This window comes from Bombina bombina, chromosome 1 (assembly GCF_027579735.1).
Source record: "Bombina bombina isolate aBomBom1 chromosome 1, aBomBom1.pri, whole genome shotgun sequence".
Classification (NCBI taxonomy): domain Eukaryota; kingdom Metazoa; phylum Chordata; class Amphibia; order Anura; family Bombinatoridae; genus Bombina; species Bombina bombina.
Genome location: NC_069499.1, coordinates 133309452 through 133327075, shown reverse-complemented (window position 1 = coordinate 133327075; position 17624 = coordinate 133309452). Strand labels below are relative to the sequence as shown.

Here is a 17624-nt window from a genome sequence, read left to right as displayed (position 1 = left end):
GTGTGAAACATACAGCAATGGAACAGCACATTTGCATAAGCAACCAATATGACAAGCCAAATATCACAAGTCTATGCATGTAGCTAAACCCCCCCTCAAAATGAGATGTCTGTGTTTTAAAGGGCCAGTAAATACATTATAGTTAAGTAATTGACAAATACACAATAAAAACACTATGGAATTGTACTTCCGTTGAATTTTAAAATGAGCAGTAGAATATTTTCTTTTTACATTTCAAAGTTAATCCAATTTTCCCTCCTCGTGTATCATGTGACAACCTTTAGCCAATTACAAAATTCATATACACTGAGGGAAAAAATGATTTGATCCCCTGCTGATTTTGTACGTTTGCCCACTGACAAAGAAATGATCAGTCTATAATTTTAATGGTAGGTTTATTTGAACAGTGAGAGACAGAATAACAAAAAAATCCAGAAAAACAGATGAGACCATAATCGAGCTCTTTGGAAGAGGAGAAGGAATGCTGCCTATGACCCCAAGAACACCATCCCCCTGTCAAACATGGAGGTGTAAACATTATGCTTTAGGGGTATTTTTCTGCTTAGGGTACATGACAACTTCACTGCATCAAAGGGACGATGGGTGGGGCCATGTACCGTCAAATCTTGGGTGAGAACCTCCTTCCCTCAGGCAGGGCATTGAAAATGGGTCGTGGATGGGTATTCCAGCATGACAATGACCCAAAACACACGGCCAAGGCAACAAAGGAGTGGCTCAAGAAGAAGCACATTAAGGTCTGCAGACCTTAATCCCATAGAAAATCTGTGGAGAGAGCTGAAGGTTCGAGTTGTCCAAACGTCAGCCTAGAAACCTTAATGACTTGGAGAGGATCGGCAAAGAGGAGTGGGACAAAATCCCTCCTTTGATGTATGCAAACCTGGTGGCCAACTACAAGAAACGTCTGACCTCCTGTGATTGCCAACAAGGGTTTTGCCACCAAGTACTAAGTCATGTTTTGCAAAGAGGTCAAACACTTATTTTTAATCTATTGCATGCTTTTTCTGAATTAGTATAACATTTTTTTTTATTTTCACTTTAGCCCCCCCTCAAAATAAATGCAAACATATTTACAAAGGCAGCATCCCCATTTTGTTTAACAAGAGGTAAGGGGTTGATTCTGTGTACTTAGATTTGCAGAGAAACAATGGTATTAACCCCTTCGTGCCGGCATCAGTGTTATCAGAACACTTGCTGTAAAAATAAAATCATGCAATTGTTAATGCGATCACTTGATTTCAAGGCTGGGATCGGATCATGGAGAAAGTCTATGCTGCTAGGCGCGCCTCCCAGTCTGATTCTTGCTTGCGTCAAAGGGGGGTGTTGCAGGATGCCATGTAAGATAGGACATTCCATGCCATCCTAACAGTGTTAAAACCCAGTGCTGTAAGGATGGTATGGAATGTCCTAACGGTGTGAAGTGGTTCATGTCTTTTTCTCAACCCTGTATGTTTGTTATATTATTTTTGCAGAAGATGCATGTTCTCTCTGCAGACACAAATTTTGAGTGGTCATTTAAATGGTAAACAAACACCCCCCCCCCCCCCAAAAAAAAGACAGCAAAAAAAAAAATGGATTTTTATCCATCCTGCTTAAAACTAATTTCAACTTTAATAAAGGGACAATAATCTCCTTGAGATCTGTATATAAAATGTTTAGTAATGCATAATGAAACAATTTTGCAATATACTTTCATTAATTTTGCACAATCTTATGTAATTTAGTTCTGAAAATTGAGCAATTTTAAATTTCCAGAATGTAAACTGCACCCCGCTGTGTCTGTGACCAATTGGCTTTATCTGATAGCTGTAAAATGATGCCCTCTATACTAACATTTTAGCCACATCTAGCCTTGTTGTCTGCAGACTAAAGCCCAGATTGGCTCCTCCAGTTAAGGCAAATGGTGGATGGAGCTTGGCTTTTAATAAATAAATGCAGTAAAAAGGATGTTTGTTTTAAAAACATTAGAGACAGTCTACTTTTTTTTTTTTACGCCTTTACTACCCATTCTTCATCTTTGCACAACCAATACATACTTATAAACTTTAAACCATTAAATCTCTACCTGTTTCTAAGCCCTTGTAGGCAGCCTCTTATCTCAAGGCATTTTATCAGCTTTTCAAAGGCAGAAAAAGCTAGTTCATGTGTGCCACATAGGTAACATTGTGCTCACTCCCGTAGAGTTATACATTGATCAGCACTAATTGGCTAAAATGTAGGTTTGTAAAGGCACTGAAATAAGGGGGTAATCTGCAGAGGTGTAGATAAAAGGTTATCACAGAGGTAAAAAGTATATTAAAGGGACACTGAACCCAAGTTTTATCTTTCGCGATTTAGATAGAGCATGACATTTTAAGCAGCTTTATCATTTACTCCTATTATCAAATTTTCTTCATTCTCTTGGTATCTTTATTTGAAATGTAAGAATGTAAGTTTAGATGCCGGCCCATTTTTGGTGAACAACCTGGGTTGTCCTTGCTGATTGGTGGATAAATTAATCCACCAATAAAAAAGTGCTGTCCAGAGTTCTGAACCAAATAAAAAAAGCTTAGCTGCCTTCTTTTTAAAATAAAGATAGCAAGAGAACGAAGAAAAACTGATAATAGGAGTAAATTAGAAAGTTGCTTAAAACTGCATGCTCTATCTGAATCACGAAAGAAAAAAATTTGGGTACAGTGTCCCTTTAATATAACAGTGTTGGTTATGCAAAACTGGGTAATAAAGGGATTATCTATCTTTTTAAACAATTAAAGAAAATCTATTTATGACTTGGCTGATATGATGTTCTATAGCAACCCAACAGAAATGTCTTGTAATTACAATGTGATCCCTTTTTAAATGTGTGCTTTGTTTACTTTTGGTAGAATGGCAAAGTAGTTACAGCTACATCAAACAATGTGATTCAGATGCACACTTTTCCTGATGGGGACCCTGACGGAATACTAACTCGCTTCACCACGAATGCCAATCATGTTGTCTTTAACACTGATGGTACTAAAATTGCAGCAGGTTCAGGGTAAGTGACATATCACATCCTGTTACAGTCCGTGATTACCTGCTCCACTAGAAACCAGGTAGTGGTGGAGCAGGGAGCCTACTACAGAGCCCCTATATCCCCTTATGGTTTAGAACAGTTTGTGACCTCTTAAGAGAGATAGGGAAATCCTCTCATTGAAATAAAGGGTTAAACCACCTACGTTTATTAGGTGATTGCAGGTAATAGTGATCACATGTGCAGTACTTGACAAAACAAAGAGGGCTAGGAATCTTGAGTTTTGAAAGAGGCAGGCCCTCTCTTTTTATGTTTGGGTTTCAGATTCCCTGTCATTAGTAGGTGATTTGCCATAAAATGATAAAGTATATAATCTATTCCCAAATATTTATTTTAAAGACTTGTGTAATGGAGATATTATATAGAGGTGACTTTCCATTTTCTTAGAATTGGATTGGTTAATCTTCAAAATGTTATGGCTTTTGCATATATTTGAACATAGTCAGATGGGAACATAGCCAGACTAGATTATGGTTTTCAGTGGGCCAAAAAGAATATGGTATTTTATTCATAGCATTAACTTTTACACTTTTTTCTTTCTAGGGATTTTCTGGTTAAAGTTGTAGATGTGGATGATAGCAGTCAGCAGAAAACTCTACGGGGACATGATGCTCCTGTGTTAAGTGTTTCATTTGATCCCAAGGATACTTTTCTGGTACGGTTTAAAATTATTTTAACTATTAGTAAGAGCTGTATATTTTATACTAAAAACAATTAGTTTAGTACACTGAATTAATTTGTGTTCTCTCCAGGATTTATTTAATGGGCACACCACCAGTTGTTTTTTTTTAACTGATCATTAGTGTTCTCTCCAGGACCTATTTAATGGCCACAACATCCTGCTGTTTTTTTACTGACCCACCATTAAGATTTAGGTCAAGATTAAGCTATAGATTGTTTTTTTTAAATGTTTGTTGCACAAATTATAATTTAAATTAGTTTGTTAAATTATGTAGTTAATGTTTGCTTTGTATAGCCTTATTAACCTTCATAAAAGAAAATTTTAATAAAATTGCAAAGGATAACACTGTCCGCACCTGGCTACTTCATAATGCAACCAGGCAGGCAAAACTTTCTTTGGAGAACACTGGGTCATTAAGATATGCACTTATTTGTATATAACCTTTTTATGAGAGGATCTGATGTAATTACAAGAAAAAAAATCTTGCTATCTACATTGATCATTATTATCAAGGATGGGTAAATAACAGGAGTTCTAATGTGTGTGTGTGTATTTAACTCTATATCTCTCTCTATCTCTCTATTTCTCTATCTCATCTTTCATACACACACGAACATATCCACTTGCAAATAAACAAGTTTTTTAAATGCTTCAACAATTGCCTGCAAAAAACTATTAAGTCACTCAATATGGCCGTATTCTGCTTAGCCAGTCCCCATCTTACAAGGTGTTCCAATGTTGACTGGTCCTAGCAATACAATACTTTGCCTTTTATGGGCTGAATCATTCCTGCTTCACTCTTTAAAATTATATTGCGACCCCCCTGGCTTTTATATACAATTGTATATGATTTTTGTTAGTACCTTACAGAGCTCTGAAATTGGTATGATTGGGGGAAAGAATAAAATGTCTTCAGCACAGAGGTAAAAAGCAGCAGTGTAAAGGATTGTTTTTTTTTTCTCTCCATCCACAGGCATCAGCAAGCTGTGATGGATCAGTCAGGATATGGAATCTCTCAGATCAGGTGAGGAGGAAAAGGCTTTAAAAGAAAGTATTTGAAGTAATCTTGCAAGGATTATTTGTTGCTTGGTTTACGTATCACTTTATAGCAGTGGTTGCCGCTTTCGTTCCCTATGTATACTTTGTAAAGGTCACATGACACTGCTTTATCCTCAACAAAAATACCAATCACTGTTGTAAAATGATGTGAAAAGAATATGATTAAACCGTATACATAGCATTAAAAAAAATGCTACTGCATTAATATAAACATTACTGCTGTATTACAAAACAATAAAAAATTGGCACCAACTACGTTAAAGGGTTAGAAAAGTAAAAAATGAAAATGTGCATTTTAATTTTAAGTAGAATTTTTGCAATATACTTCTGTTGGCAAAAAATCTGCTAGCAAAAGTTATTAGTTTTTTCAGTGGCACACACACATTCTATGAGGACATGTAGTATTCAAGCTCAGAGAGCTGGTGGTGTTGTGTATTGAGTCTGGGAAGACTTCATACAAGCCGCTGCTGACTCTGAGAAGGTGTAATGTTTGAATACTTGTGCACTGGCCCTCAAAGCATATGTGCATATGCCGATGAAAAAGCATATATATATTACTAGAAGCATTTTTGCTAACGGAAGTATATTGCAAAAATGCTTCTGTTTAAAATTGAAATGCATCCATACACATTTTAATTTTGACCTTTTTTGATCCCTTTAACAAGACTAATAGTTTTGACTGGTTTTGGTTCACAGACCTCGCTTATGGACCATACATTTCTTCTAGCCATTTAAAATAGGTATAAAACATAATGAAATTGTTTAAAAACAATTTAACACTTCAGGTAATGGAGTAAAAAAAAGTATGTTGAGTAGCAAGCAGTTTCATTGCAGTTGGCAATAGGCACAGAATCTATCATATTTACTTAGTGTGAATAAGCAATACAAAAATGAAATGTTATAAACAACTGTCATTTTATGAAATAAAATTAATTTGAATGTTAAATGTCAAAAAATGAACCTCAAATAACTGAGCGCAACCATGTGTATGTATATAGATACTTAGTCCTGTGTGAATAGCTTTGCTCCAAACATCTATAAAGGCTAAAGAAGCAGAACACAGAGCAAAATCATTTTTCAAGCAGAATGACTCAAAACCCTGTAATTTTATTTATTATATTTACATACAAATTCTGTTAGGCTGATAATTGGAAAAATGCAAACGATAGCTACTCTTTGTTTTCAACTTTGAAAGTAAGTCTTGTCTGCATAATAATGTGAAAATGTCATCTCCTCTGGTGGTTCGTCTTTTTTTTAAATAGCTGACCATCTAAAAGTAGAGGTATTCTTCGTTTTTTATGAACCTCAATTAAATACATTGAGAAGGGTTAACAGGAATTATCTCAGGTAATATGACAGATAATCCTTTATCTTGGTAACTATGTCCCTTATGGGCCTACCTATATAAGGCCAGTTTATGTGTTTGTGCGCGAGCCATAAAAGGTTTATCGTGAGTGTTTGTGCTCGTCAGGCTTATCCCTCATATTAAGAGTTAAAAGTAAATGCAATCACTTAAGGGCAATCACGATTTACGCTAGAATGATTACCGCAACTTCAGAGCTCTAGTTAACTGTTTTGTGAAACTAAAAAGTTGCACAAAACACATCAAACATGCATTACAAAGTACAGTTACACTCATAATAACACTAACAATAATTATTCACAAAACATATTGCACACAAAAGTTATAAGTACTCAAAAATTCTTTGTGTATCCACTGGCTATTGTTACATAAGGGAGCAGACCTGCTGAAAACGTAAAAGGATACTAAACACGAAGTTCATTTCATGCATCTTCTAATCGTGAGTGCCACCATTTTGGAACCTAGGTTATACTGCAGGTATCTGAACGAGAGTTGCTGCACATTTTCAAACTGGTAAGCACTAGTATGCAGTGAAAGATACATTTCAACAGGGTGGCACCCATGAATAGGGGAGGTGGGGGAATAACCTCAGTACTATGCTTCTAAAATGTATTTAGTGTTTAATGTCCCTTTAAGTTGTATTCTGCCTCTTCTGAGTATGGGCACAAAGCTGACTTCCTGTTTCTCTCATTAACTGAGCTCATGATGATCTAGAAGATTGACATCAAGCTAGGTATGCCTTCCTGTAGAAGACTCCATTGTGGGGCTGTGACAGGAAGTATTGGACCCTGCACAAATTAGGGACAGTATACTGTACATTTGTTTTTCCTTAATGTGTTTCCAATTACCTTTTTACCAACTGCAGTGCAGAGTATAAAATGTATGATAATTTGTTTTTTAAGGTTTATTTGTGAATATTGTGTTTTGAAGCAACAGCCTAATAAAATGGGTTGAGCTTGTAGGTATAATCAGATCTCATTACTTCATCACATTGTGTACATATACCTGCTTCTTTATCTTATATCTGTCCGTAAACAAAAGACCAATACTTGGAGAGTACAATGGAAAATTTAAGGGGATAACATTTTTGAGTAAACTATCGCTTTAAGTTAAAAAAAATATATCCAGCTTATTAATTAAATAGCTGGATTACTTTTAAACTATACACAGACAAATTACAAGTCATCTTCATAGACAAGAGTAGTTTGGCATAGGATAGTGCCAAACACGCTCCAGTGAGTACTGTCCATCAAACATCTAGTAATTCTATAAAATGTGTGTGTATGTAAAAAAAATAAAAAAAAAAATATATATATATATATATATATATATATAAATAATAATATAGTTAGAGACACACACACACACACACTGTTAAAGGGACATTAAACACTAAATACATGCTGGATAGAATGATGCATTCAAAGAAAAGATTAGTCCATGACTAACATGTAGATGTATTTTTTTAAAGTTTCATTAGTTGTTTAAAAAGTGACAAAATAAGTGTAAAGGTTTAATGTCTATAAAACACTGGGAGCTGCCATGTTGTAACTTGTGTTACCTTCTCTGCTGTGGCCAATTAGGATCAGTTATAAATAGGTCACTATAGTGTGCAGCCAATGGTTGTGCTGGATTTAACAGTGTTCTGCACTTCCATTTCTAACAGGAACTGAAAAGCTCACAATTTCAGAATGGAATTACAGGCAAAGAGGACAAAATAAATAATGAAAGTATATTGCAGAGTTGTGTTATTATATACAATTTATCATTTTATATTACCATCTCAAAGTGTTTAATGTCCATTTAAAGCTTATGCTACAGTGCTGTTTGAACCAGTTATAGTGTATGCATGCATACATTTCTCTACTTTTCTAAAACATTCAGTCCAAATCAGAGCTATGTTGTAGATTTAAAAAAAATAAGCATTTTTTAATTTTTTTTCAGACATGTGAATCAAACTTGCCCCTTCTTCAAAAATGTAATGATGTTGTGAATGCTAAGTCAATCTGCAGACTCAAGTGGCAACCGAAAAGTGGAAAGGTAAGCTACCTATTATTATGCTCACATGAAAACATTTAACTTTGTCAAATCCTGGGAGAAAGGTTACCACGGTTCCTTAAAGGGACACTGAACCCAAATTTTTTGTATATTGTGATTCAGGTAGAGCATGCAATTTTAAGCTACTTTCTAATTTACTCCTATTATCAATTTTTCTTCGTTCACTTGCTATCCTTTTTTGAAAAAGGCATCTAAGCTTTTTTTTTTTTTTTTTTTTTTTGGTTCAGAACTCTGGACAGCACTTTTTTTTTAATTGGTGGATGAATTTATCCACCAATCAGCAAAAACAACCCAGGTTGTTCACCAAAAATGGGCCAGCATCTAAACTTACGTTCTTGAATTTCAAATGAAGATGGCAAGAGAACGAAGAAAAATTGATAATAGTGGTAAATTAGAAAGTTGCTTAAAATTTCATGCTCTATCTGAATCACAAAAGAAAAAAATTGGGTTCAGTGTCCCTTTAAGTTTTTACTTTTGTCTTGTATCTTTTTATATTATGTTGCTGGTCTTCATTCTTTTCATTTTCTTTTAAAGTTCTAATTTATTTACACAGTTTGATAATTTAGTATGATTTTGTCATTTGTTCTCAGTTTACTGGTTGGCTGGATGTTGTCTCAGTCCAAAAAATACAAAAGTAATATATTGGTCCTACATCTCCTGGGGACCTGGACTGGTGCAACAATTGTGATACATTTAGACAGTTTAATTGTATCACAGAAATTCATGACAAGGAAAATAATTTTGTTTTGTCTAGTTGTATAATATTTTTTATTTCGGACCTTAGTTAAAAAAGCAATTATAGTTGAGATGCGATACACTGTTTATTCTTTAAACCGTAGTCCTATGCATAGTGCACGAAAATTCTAACAAGGGCCATCTCCAAATGGGTCATCAAAGTCAATCTCTATCTTTCCCCTAGTTTTTGCTAGAGGGACAAGTGAACTGTCATATGAGAGGAGACTGTCCTTGTTCCTCAATTATGCAGCTGATTACCATTAAACCTGTCCCGCTAGAAGCCAGGTACTTTCTTTTGGTTGGGATATGATTATTAAATCAGTGGGGTATGAGAACCCTGTTGTGAAAGTGGGAATTCCCTTCTAATTTTCAGGTGATAACCATTCTAATTCATCTGTGCAGTGTCTTAGGGTGGGCACTTTTAGACCTCCCGCTCCATAAAACTCATTGAAGACCATATTTTGTAAAGAAGAAAGTATCCTCTTTCCAATGTGGGATCTCTTGTCATTAATACCCTCACTCTCACAAGTTATGGCTTCTGTGAAGAAAAAAGTTTGTAACGTGTATATGAAACAAATACCAAACAACTCTACCACAGGGGTGTGAAATGGTTCAACCTTATTGATATCAACGTCCATGGGAGGCAAATGTAGGTCATTGGTACTTTTTGACTGTCCATTTATATAGTGTACCAATTATGACATACATTTTTTTTTTTTTAGTGGGTCAGACTAATTTAAAAAATAAAGAATATAAATGGCTGCATTAGATATTTTCCCAACTTACTGACAATACGTGTTCTGTTTCCAGATGTTGGGTCAATGAGGATGTAGACACTATTTTTGTGAGCACAATACCAGCCGAAAGGAATATCTTAAGTAGATATTGCAGCAAAAGAGACAAAGGGACACACCATTTTTTTTTTGCTTTAAAAGAAGGTTTTTGTAATCGGGGTGGATTTGATTAAAATCAAATTGATTTTAAATAATGATTTAAATCACTAGTCAGTGAGACTGATTATAATTTGATTTAAATCATGGTTTTAATTTTTTAGAATAAGTTTTCAGATTATTTTTCCATTTTTTTTTTCAGACCATTACTGATTTGGTTATATATCATTAGCTATGCATAGATAGTTCACCTCCAAATAATATCATGTATTTCAAAGATCTATCTCTAGTTTAATTGGTTAATCATTCATATTTGATCAACTTTTCACCTGTACTTTATTTGAAGGCGTAAAATGATTACATTAATTATAATTGAAATAGTTTTATTTAACTAAAACAATAACATTGTTTTTCATTTCTAATGCTTGCCCCTCCCTTCTCACACTTGCAGGTTTATTGCACCCCAAACAATCCTTTATTCAGCAAGCTTCTTGAAACTTATTATGGGTTGATTTTTTGTACATAGATTTGCACTGGAGCAATGGCATTAAAACAACAGTAAAGTCAAAATTAAACTTTTATGATTCAGAAAGAATAGGATTTTTGACGAAAAAATCTATCTAAAGATGGATTCTATTTAAGATGCATTATAATGCAAATTTTTTTTTCTGAAATATAGATTTGTTTTTAATTATATAGCAAGATGCTGTACATTTATGGCTGCAATGTGTTTTTTTGGTAAATTAATTCCATTAATGAATTCACAATATCATGTTCTCCCAAAGGTTTCTGTCAGATTATGTTGGATATTTTTTCAATCTTGAAGATATTATCACATCATTTTGGTTTTGTAATTCTTAGAACTGTGACTTTATGTTCATTTTATAACATTTTGCTGAGAGGATGGGGCATGTTATTTCTGCAGACACAGAGTTGATAAATAGACCTTAAAGTGAATGTAAATTTTGTATCTAAAGTGCCCGGTTTTTAAAAATACGTTTAAAAACAGGGGCACTTTAATTCATCAAAATTTACATTTCCCTCCTGTTGTGAAAAAATACTTACCTTTTAAACTTGACAGCTGCTCCAGCTTCTCCCGGTCGTTGTAAGCCATTTCTGACGTCAGAAATGATGGATCAGTCATCCTCCAATCACGGCTCCCCCCCTGGGGGGAATCGGTGTCTGATTTAACGCCAAGATTGGAGGAAGCCGGATTCGTAATTTTAGAACCAGGAAGAGGCTTGCGGAGGAAGCTGGAGCTGCTGTCAAGATTCAAAGGTGTTTTTTTTTTTTTTTTTTTTTTTTTTTTCACAACAGGAGGGAAATGTAAATTTTGATGAATTAAAGTGCCCCTGTTTTTAATCGAATTTTTAAAAACCGGGCACTTTAGCATCTTACACACTTTAAAGGGATAAGATAACCTTTGTGTTTCATAGAGCATACTGTTTTCAGATTTCACATTTTACTTCTATTATCTTTTTTGCTTCATTCTCTTGGAATCCTTTGTTGAAGGAGAGCAGTGCTCTACTGGGGCTTAGCTAAATACAATGGGTGAGACAATGATAAGCAGCTAGCTCACAGTAGTGCATTGCTTCTGAGCCTACCTATGCAGGCTTTTATGCAAATGAGATAAGATGGTTTTTAAAAAAATAATAATTGTATCTTATCCACCCGGTAATCCTTATGTGATCAATCCTTCAATAGTATAATTTTGCTCTATTTATTGCTTAGTTTCATGACTATAATTTGACCAATGTTAGGAATGTTAAAAAAAAAAAGAATAACACTTTGCTAGATTATATTAACATGCTTTGCCTTTATAACTGTGACATACACACTACATGCAGACACGCACAGGCAATTACATTTTCTTGCTGGCTGGTAAGTTGTTTTTATTTGTCATTTGCTCGTCCAATGAGTGAAAGGATATTGTGAGTAATCCTAGGTCCTGCATATTATATAAATCAGGCTTGACAAAATAATACATTTCATAAACCTATAAACAATATACAGAAATTAGATTTAATTTACTAACTAATGCGGAAGAAGGCGGATTTGATAACAGGAGTAAATTAGAAAGTTGCTTAAAATTTCATGCTCTATCTGAATCATGAAAGAAAAAAATTGGGTTCAGTGTCCCTTTAATGCTATCTTCTTTGGAATCCCCTCTCCAGCTCCTTAGTCGCTGTTACCTACAGGCTCTACTATTCTGCTTTCCCTCTGAACAAAGTATTGGGGTCTCTATTAACCTTTTGTCTCATACTTTACTTGCTTAATGTTGTTGCTTTTAAAGGAACAGTCAAGTCAAAACAAAATTAAATTTGCATGTCCTATCTGAATCATGTAAGTTTAAACAACTTTCCGATTTGCTTTTAACCATCAAATTTGCTTTGTTCTCTTGGTTTTCTGTGTTGAAAGCTAAACCTAGGTGGGCTCATAAACTCATTTCTAAGCAGTTGAAGGCTTCCTCTTATCAGTGCATTTTGACAGTTTTTCACAGATAAACAGTGCTAGTTCATGTGTGCCATATAGATAACATTTTCCTCACTTCCGGGGAGTTATTTGAGTCAGCACTGATTGGCTAAACTGCAAGTCTGTCAAAAGAACTGAGATAAGGGGGCAGTCTGCAGAGGCTTAGATACAAAGTAATCACAGAGGAAAAAAGTGTATTAATGTGTGTTGGTTATGCAAACTGGGGAATGGATCACAAACAGATTATCTTTTTAAACAATACAAATGTTGAAGTAGACTGCCCCTTTAAATAAACCCCCCCCCCATCAAATTAGGAATTAGAGCTGAAATTGACATCCAAGCCACAAATAGTATTATGTAGTTTTTTTTTGTTTTTTTGTTCCAGTTACTTGCAGTGCCAGTTGATAAAAGTGTCCATCTTTACGAGCGGGACTCTTGGAGGAATACCGTAACACTCTCAGATGACTTTGTAACACAGGTAAATGCAAAGTGTAATTCAGTAACTAATCATTATTAAAAACCTGCTCACGTCCTTTTTGTTTTTAAGAGAGATACTACAGGGAGTGCAGAATTATTAGGCAAGTTGTATTTTTGAGGATTAATTTTATTATTGAACAACAACCATGTTCTCAATGAACCCAAAAAACTCATTAATATCAAAGTTGAATAGTTTTGGAAGTAGTTTTTAGTTTGTTTTTAGTTATAGCTATTTTAGGGGGATATCTGTGTGTGCAGGTGACTATTACTGTGCATAATTATTAGGCAACTTAACAAAAACAAATATATACCCATTTCAATTATTTATTTTTACCAGTGAAACCAAAATAACATCTCAACATTCACAAATATACATTTCTGACATTCAAAAACAAAACAAAAACAAATCCGTGACCAATATAGCCACCTTTCTTTGCAAGGACACTCAAAAGCCTGCCATCCATGGATTCTGTCAGTGTTTTGATCTGTTCACCATCAACATTGCGTGCAGCAGCAACCACAGCCTCCCAGACACTGTTCAGAGAGGTGTACTGTTTTCCCTCCTTGTAAATCTCACATTTGATGATGGACCACAGGTTCTCAATGGGGTTCAGATCAGGTGAACAAGGAGGCCATGTCATTAGATTTTCTTCTTTTATACCCTTTCTTGCCAGCCACACTGTGGAGTACTTGGACGCGTGTGATGGAGCATTGTCCTGCATGAAAATCATGTTTTTCTTGAAGGATGCAGACTTCTTCCTGTACCACTGCTTGAAGAAGGTGTCTTCCAGAAACTGGCAGTAGGACTGGGAGTTGAGCTTGACTCCATCCTCAACCCGAAAAGGCCCCACAAGCTCATCTTTGATGATACCAGCCCAAACCAGTACTCCACCTCCACCTTGCTGGCGTCTGAGTCGGACTGGAGCTCTCTGCCCTTTACCAATCCAGCCACGGGCCCATCCATCTGGCCCATCAAGACTCACTCTCATTTCATCAGTCCATAAAACCTTAGAAAAATCAGTCTTGAGATATTTCTTGGCCCAGTCTTGACGTTTCAGCTTGTGTGTCTTGTTCAGTGGTGGTCATCTTTCAGCCTTTCTTACCTTGGCCATGTCTCTGAGTATTGCACACCTTGTGCTTTTGGGCACTCCAGTGATGTTGCAGCTCTGAAATATGGCCAAACTGGTGGCAAGTGGCATCTTGGCAGCTGCACGCTTGACTTTTCTCAGTTCATTGGCAGTTATTTTGCGCCTTGGTTTTTCCACACGCTTCTTGCGACCCTGTTGACTATTTTGAATGAAACGCTTGATTGTTCGATGATCACGCTTCAGAATCTTTGCAATTTTAAGAGTGCTGCATCCCTCTGCAAGATATCTCACTATTTTTTACTTTTCTGAGCCTGTCAAGTCCTTCTTTTGACCCATTTTGCCAAAGGAAAGGAAGTTGCCTAATAATTATGCACACCTGATATAGGGTGTTGATGTCATTAGACCACACCCCTTCTCATTACAGAGATGCACATCACCTAATATGCTTAATTGGTAGTAGGCTTTCGAGCCTATACAGCTTGGAGTAAGACAACATGCATAAAGAGGATGATGTGGTCAAAATACTCATTTGCCTAATAATTCTGCACTCCCTGTATATCCAAATGGATTTATGCTGTTATTTTAGCTCCATTTTACATACAAATGCAATTACTCTAGTTTTTATTCCATGGTGTGTGTTGTGAAAAAAAGACAATGCTTCTACTTCATAAATCCTATATTGCTTCTTGTTTGACCTTCATTTTTTTTCTTTAAGTCACTGAATGTTGTGACATGGTCTCCCTGCGGAATGTACCTGGTTGCTGGAAGTGTGGATGGTTGTATCGTGGTCTGGAATGTAGAAAACAAAGCATGCATGGAAAGGTAATAGAGGCTGGCAGTAGTAAGAAACTGTTTCTTATTTAAACATTGAGGGGATGAGTAACTTTCTCTCCTGACTAGTACGTTTTTATTTCTCCCTGACTGGTTATTTGTATCTCTCTTTCTACAGTGACAACTATAAGTTATTTTGTTTCAGCAAGGGACAATTGAAAGGAAACACCTTGTAATTAGAAGACATTTCTGCTGTGTTGCTATAGAATATCATGTCAGTCAAGTCTTAAAGGGACATAAAACAATTTGTGATAGAGACAAAATATAATATGTACTTCAATTACTTTACCTGCATATTTATACGGCAGTGCCTCGCCATTCACCATTTTTTTTTTTTAAGTTTCCGAATTGTACAGCTCCCTAACTCCCCCCACACATTTCCTTCTATGGCTGTATCTTTATTTACCTTTGCCTTGGTAGAATGCAGACCTGCACAGTGATTTTCTGCTGGAACATGCCTAGAAGCAAATAGCCAGCTGTGAAATACAATGCCTGTGTTTCTGAAGCTAAACACTGATAAGGGGGGACTGGATCAGACTACTCCAGACAGCATGGCTATGTAAATAATTTTGCTTTTTTTTTTAAAACTATTTTTACTTAAAGGGACACTAAACCCAATTTTTTCTTTAATGATGTAATTTTGAACAACTTTCTAATTTACTCTTATTATAAATTTTTCTTAGTTTGCTTGCTTTCTTTATTTAAAAAGCAGAAATGTAAAGCTTAAGAGCCGACCCATTTTTGGTTGAGAACCTGGGTTATGCTTGCTTATTGGTTTGCTCAATGTAGCCACCAATAAGTGCTATCCAGGGTCTGAACCTCAAATGGTCTGGCTCCTAAGCAATTTAAAGCAACTATCTGAATAATTAAAGAAAACATTTGGTTTTAGTATCCCTTTAATTAGCCGTTTTAGGATATGCACAGATCTCAACATGTTTTATGGCACTTTCATGTTTTTAAAACAAATAGCATCCTTTTTACTGCAGTTACTTTTCAACAGACAAACTCCACCCACCATTTACCTTATTTGGAGAAGCCAATCTGGGCTTTAGTCCTCTGACAACAATACTAGCCACTGTCATTAAAAAGTTAGTATAAAATATATTTGCCGTAGTTATCATTGAGCATTACTAAACATCTCAATTTGTTTACTGTCCCTTTGAAAAAAAAAAAAAAGATGCGTTTTAGAAGGTATAATTTAAAATGCCAAGGTGTGTAACTGTTTCAAATTAAAGGCAAAAAATATATATTTTTTCCCACTTTAAAGGGACATGAAATCCCAAATTGTTTCTTTGATTATTTAGACAAAGCATGCTATTTCAATCAGCTTTCTAATTTACTTCAATTATCACATTTTCTCCTTAAGCTTAAGCTCAGAAATGTGCACGTGGAGCACTGTATGCCACCAGTTTTGCAAGAATGTTAACCATGAATAGCAACGCTATTTCCTGCCATGTAACGCCTTTACTACCTATTCCCCAGTTTTGCACAACCAACGTTGTTCTATTAATATACTTTATAACATTTAAACCTCTAAATTTCTGCCTGTTTCTAAGCCACTGCAGACAGCCTCTTATCACATGCTTTTTTTTAGCTTTTCACAAGACTGCTAATCCATGTGGGCCATATAGATAACGTTGTGCTCACACCTGTGGAGTTATGCAGAACACAACACTAATTGGCTAAAATGCTAGACAATAGATAATAAATAGCCATGTGATCAGGGACTGTCAAAAGAGGCTTAGATACAAGGTAATCACAGAGGTAAAACATACATTAATATAACCGTGGTGGTTATGCAAAACTGGGGAATGGGTAATAAAGGGATTATCTATCTTTTTAAACATTAACAATTTTGGTGTTGACCGTCCATTTAATAATAGAATTACATTTTTAAAATTGTATTCTGTCTGAATCACAAAATATTTTTTTTTCAGGTTTCATATACCTTTAAGGTTATTTAGCAATACTGTTAATAAAAACAAAATTTAGTACTGCTTTGTGGCCCTAGGTTTAGTTTGGTCAGCTATGGTCTAATTAATAGTTAGTTTGAAGGAGAAAACTGGCTGATAGAGTATACAAAATAACACTCAAACCAGCTGATTCACTATTAGGTGTATTTTTGTTATTCTAGATATTTCTTTTTTAAAGGGACACTGAACCCAAATTTTTTCTTTCATGATTCAGATAGAGCATGCAATTTTAAGCCACTTTCTAATTTATTCCTATTATCAATTTTTCTTCGTTCTCTTGCTATCTTTATTTTAAAAAGAAGACATCTAAGCTTTTTTTTTATTCAGAACTCTGGACAGCTTTTTTTTTATTGGTGGATGAGTTTATCCACCAATCAACAAGAACAACCCAGGTTGATCACCAAAAAGGGGCCGGCATCTAAACTTACTTTCTTGCATTTCAAATAAAGATACCAAGAGAATGAAGAAAATTTGCTAATAGGAGTAAATTAGAAAGTTGCTTAAAATGTCATGCTCTATCTGAATCGTGAAAGAAAAATTTTGTGTACAGTGTCCCTTTAAGACACGATGAGTCCACGGATCATCTTAATTACTAATGGGGATATTCACCTCCTGGTCAGCAGGAGGAGGCAAAGAGCACCACAGGAGAGCTGTTAAATAGTTCCTCCCTTCCCTCCCACTCCAGTCATTCTCTTTGCCTACGTTAGTGATAGGAAGTGGTAAAGTGAGGTGTTTGTATAGATTCTTCAATCAAGAGTTTATTATTTTTAAAGTAGTGCAAGATTGTGCTGCTTTGTCCTAGGGTGTAGCCATAGTCCTTATCAGTCTCTTCAGTAGAGCTTTGGTGGCTTTAGAGCAATGGGAACTTGTGGGGCATAATTCTCACTGCACCTCCCATACTGATGCTGCCCTAACTCTGAAAAATC

The 17624-nt window shown here is 35.4% G+C and overlaps 1 protein-coding gene across 1 annotated transcript in view; it reads left to right on the top strand.

Moving 5' to 3' along the window:
* WDHD1 (WD repeat and HMG-box DNA binding protein 1) overlaps nt 1–17624 on the top strand; it is a 463259-nt gene that overhangs the window by 22134 nt on the left and 423501 nt on the right. Inside the window, exons 4-9 of the mRNA XM_053697606.1 lie at nt 2883–3034; nt 3614–3725; nt 4726–4776; nt 8119–8214; nt 12715–12807; nt 14610–14716. Coding sequence (XP_053553581.1) covers nt 2883–3034; nt 3614–3725; nt 4726–4776; nt 8119–8214; nt 12715–12807; nt 14610–14716 — 611 coding nt within the window. The remainder of the gene's footprint in view (nt 1–2882; nt 3035–3613; nt 3726–4725; nt 4777–8118; nt 8215–12714; nt 12808–14609; nt 14717–17624) is intronic.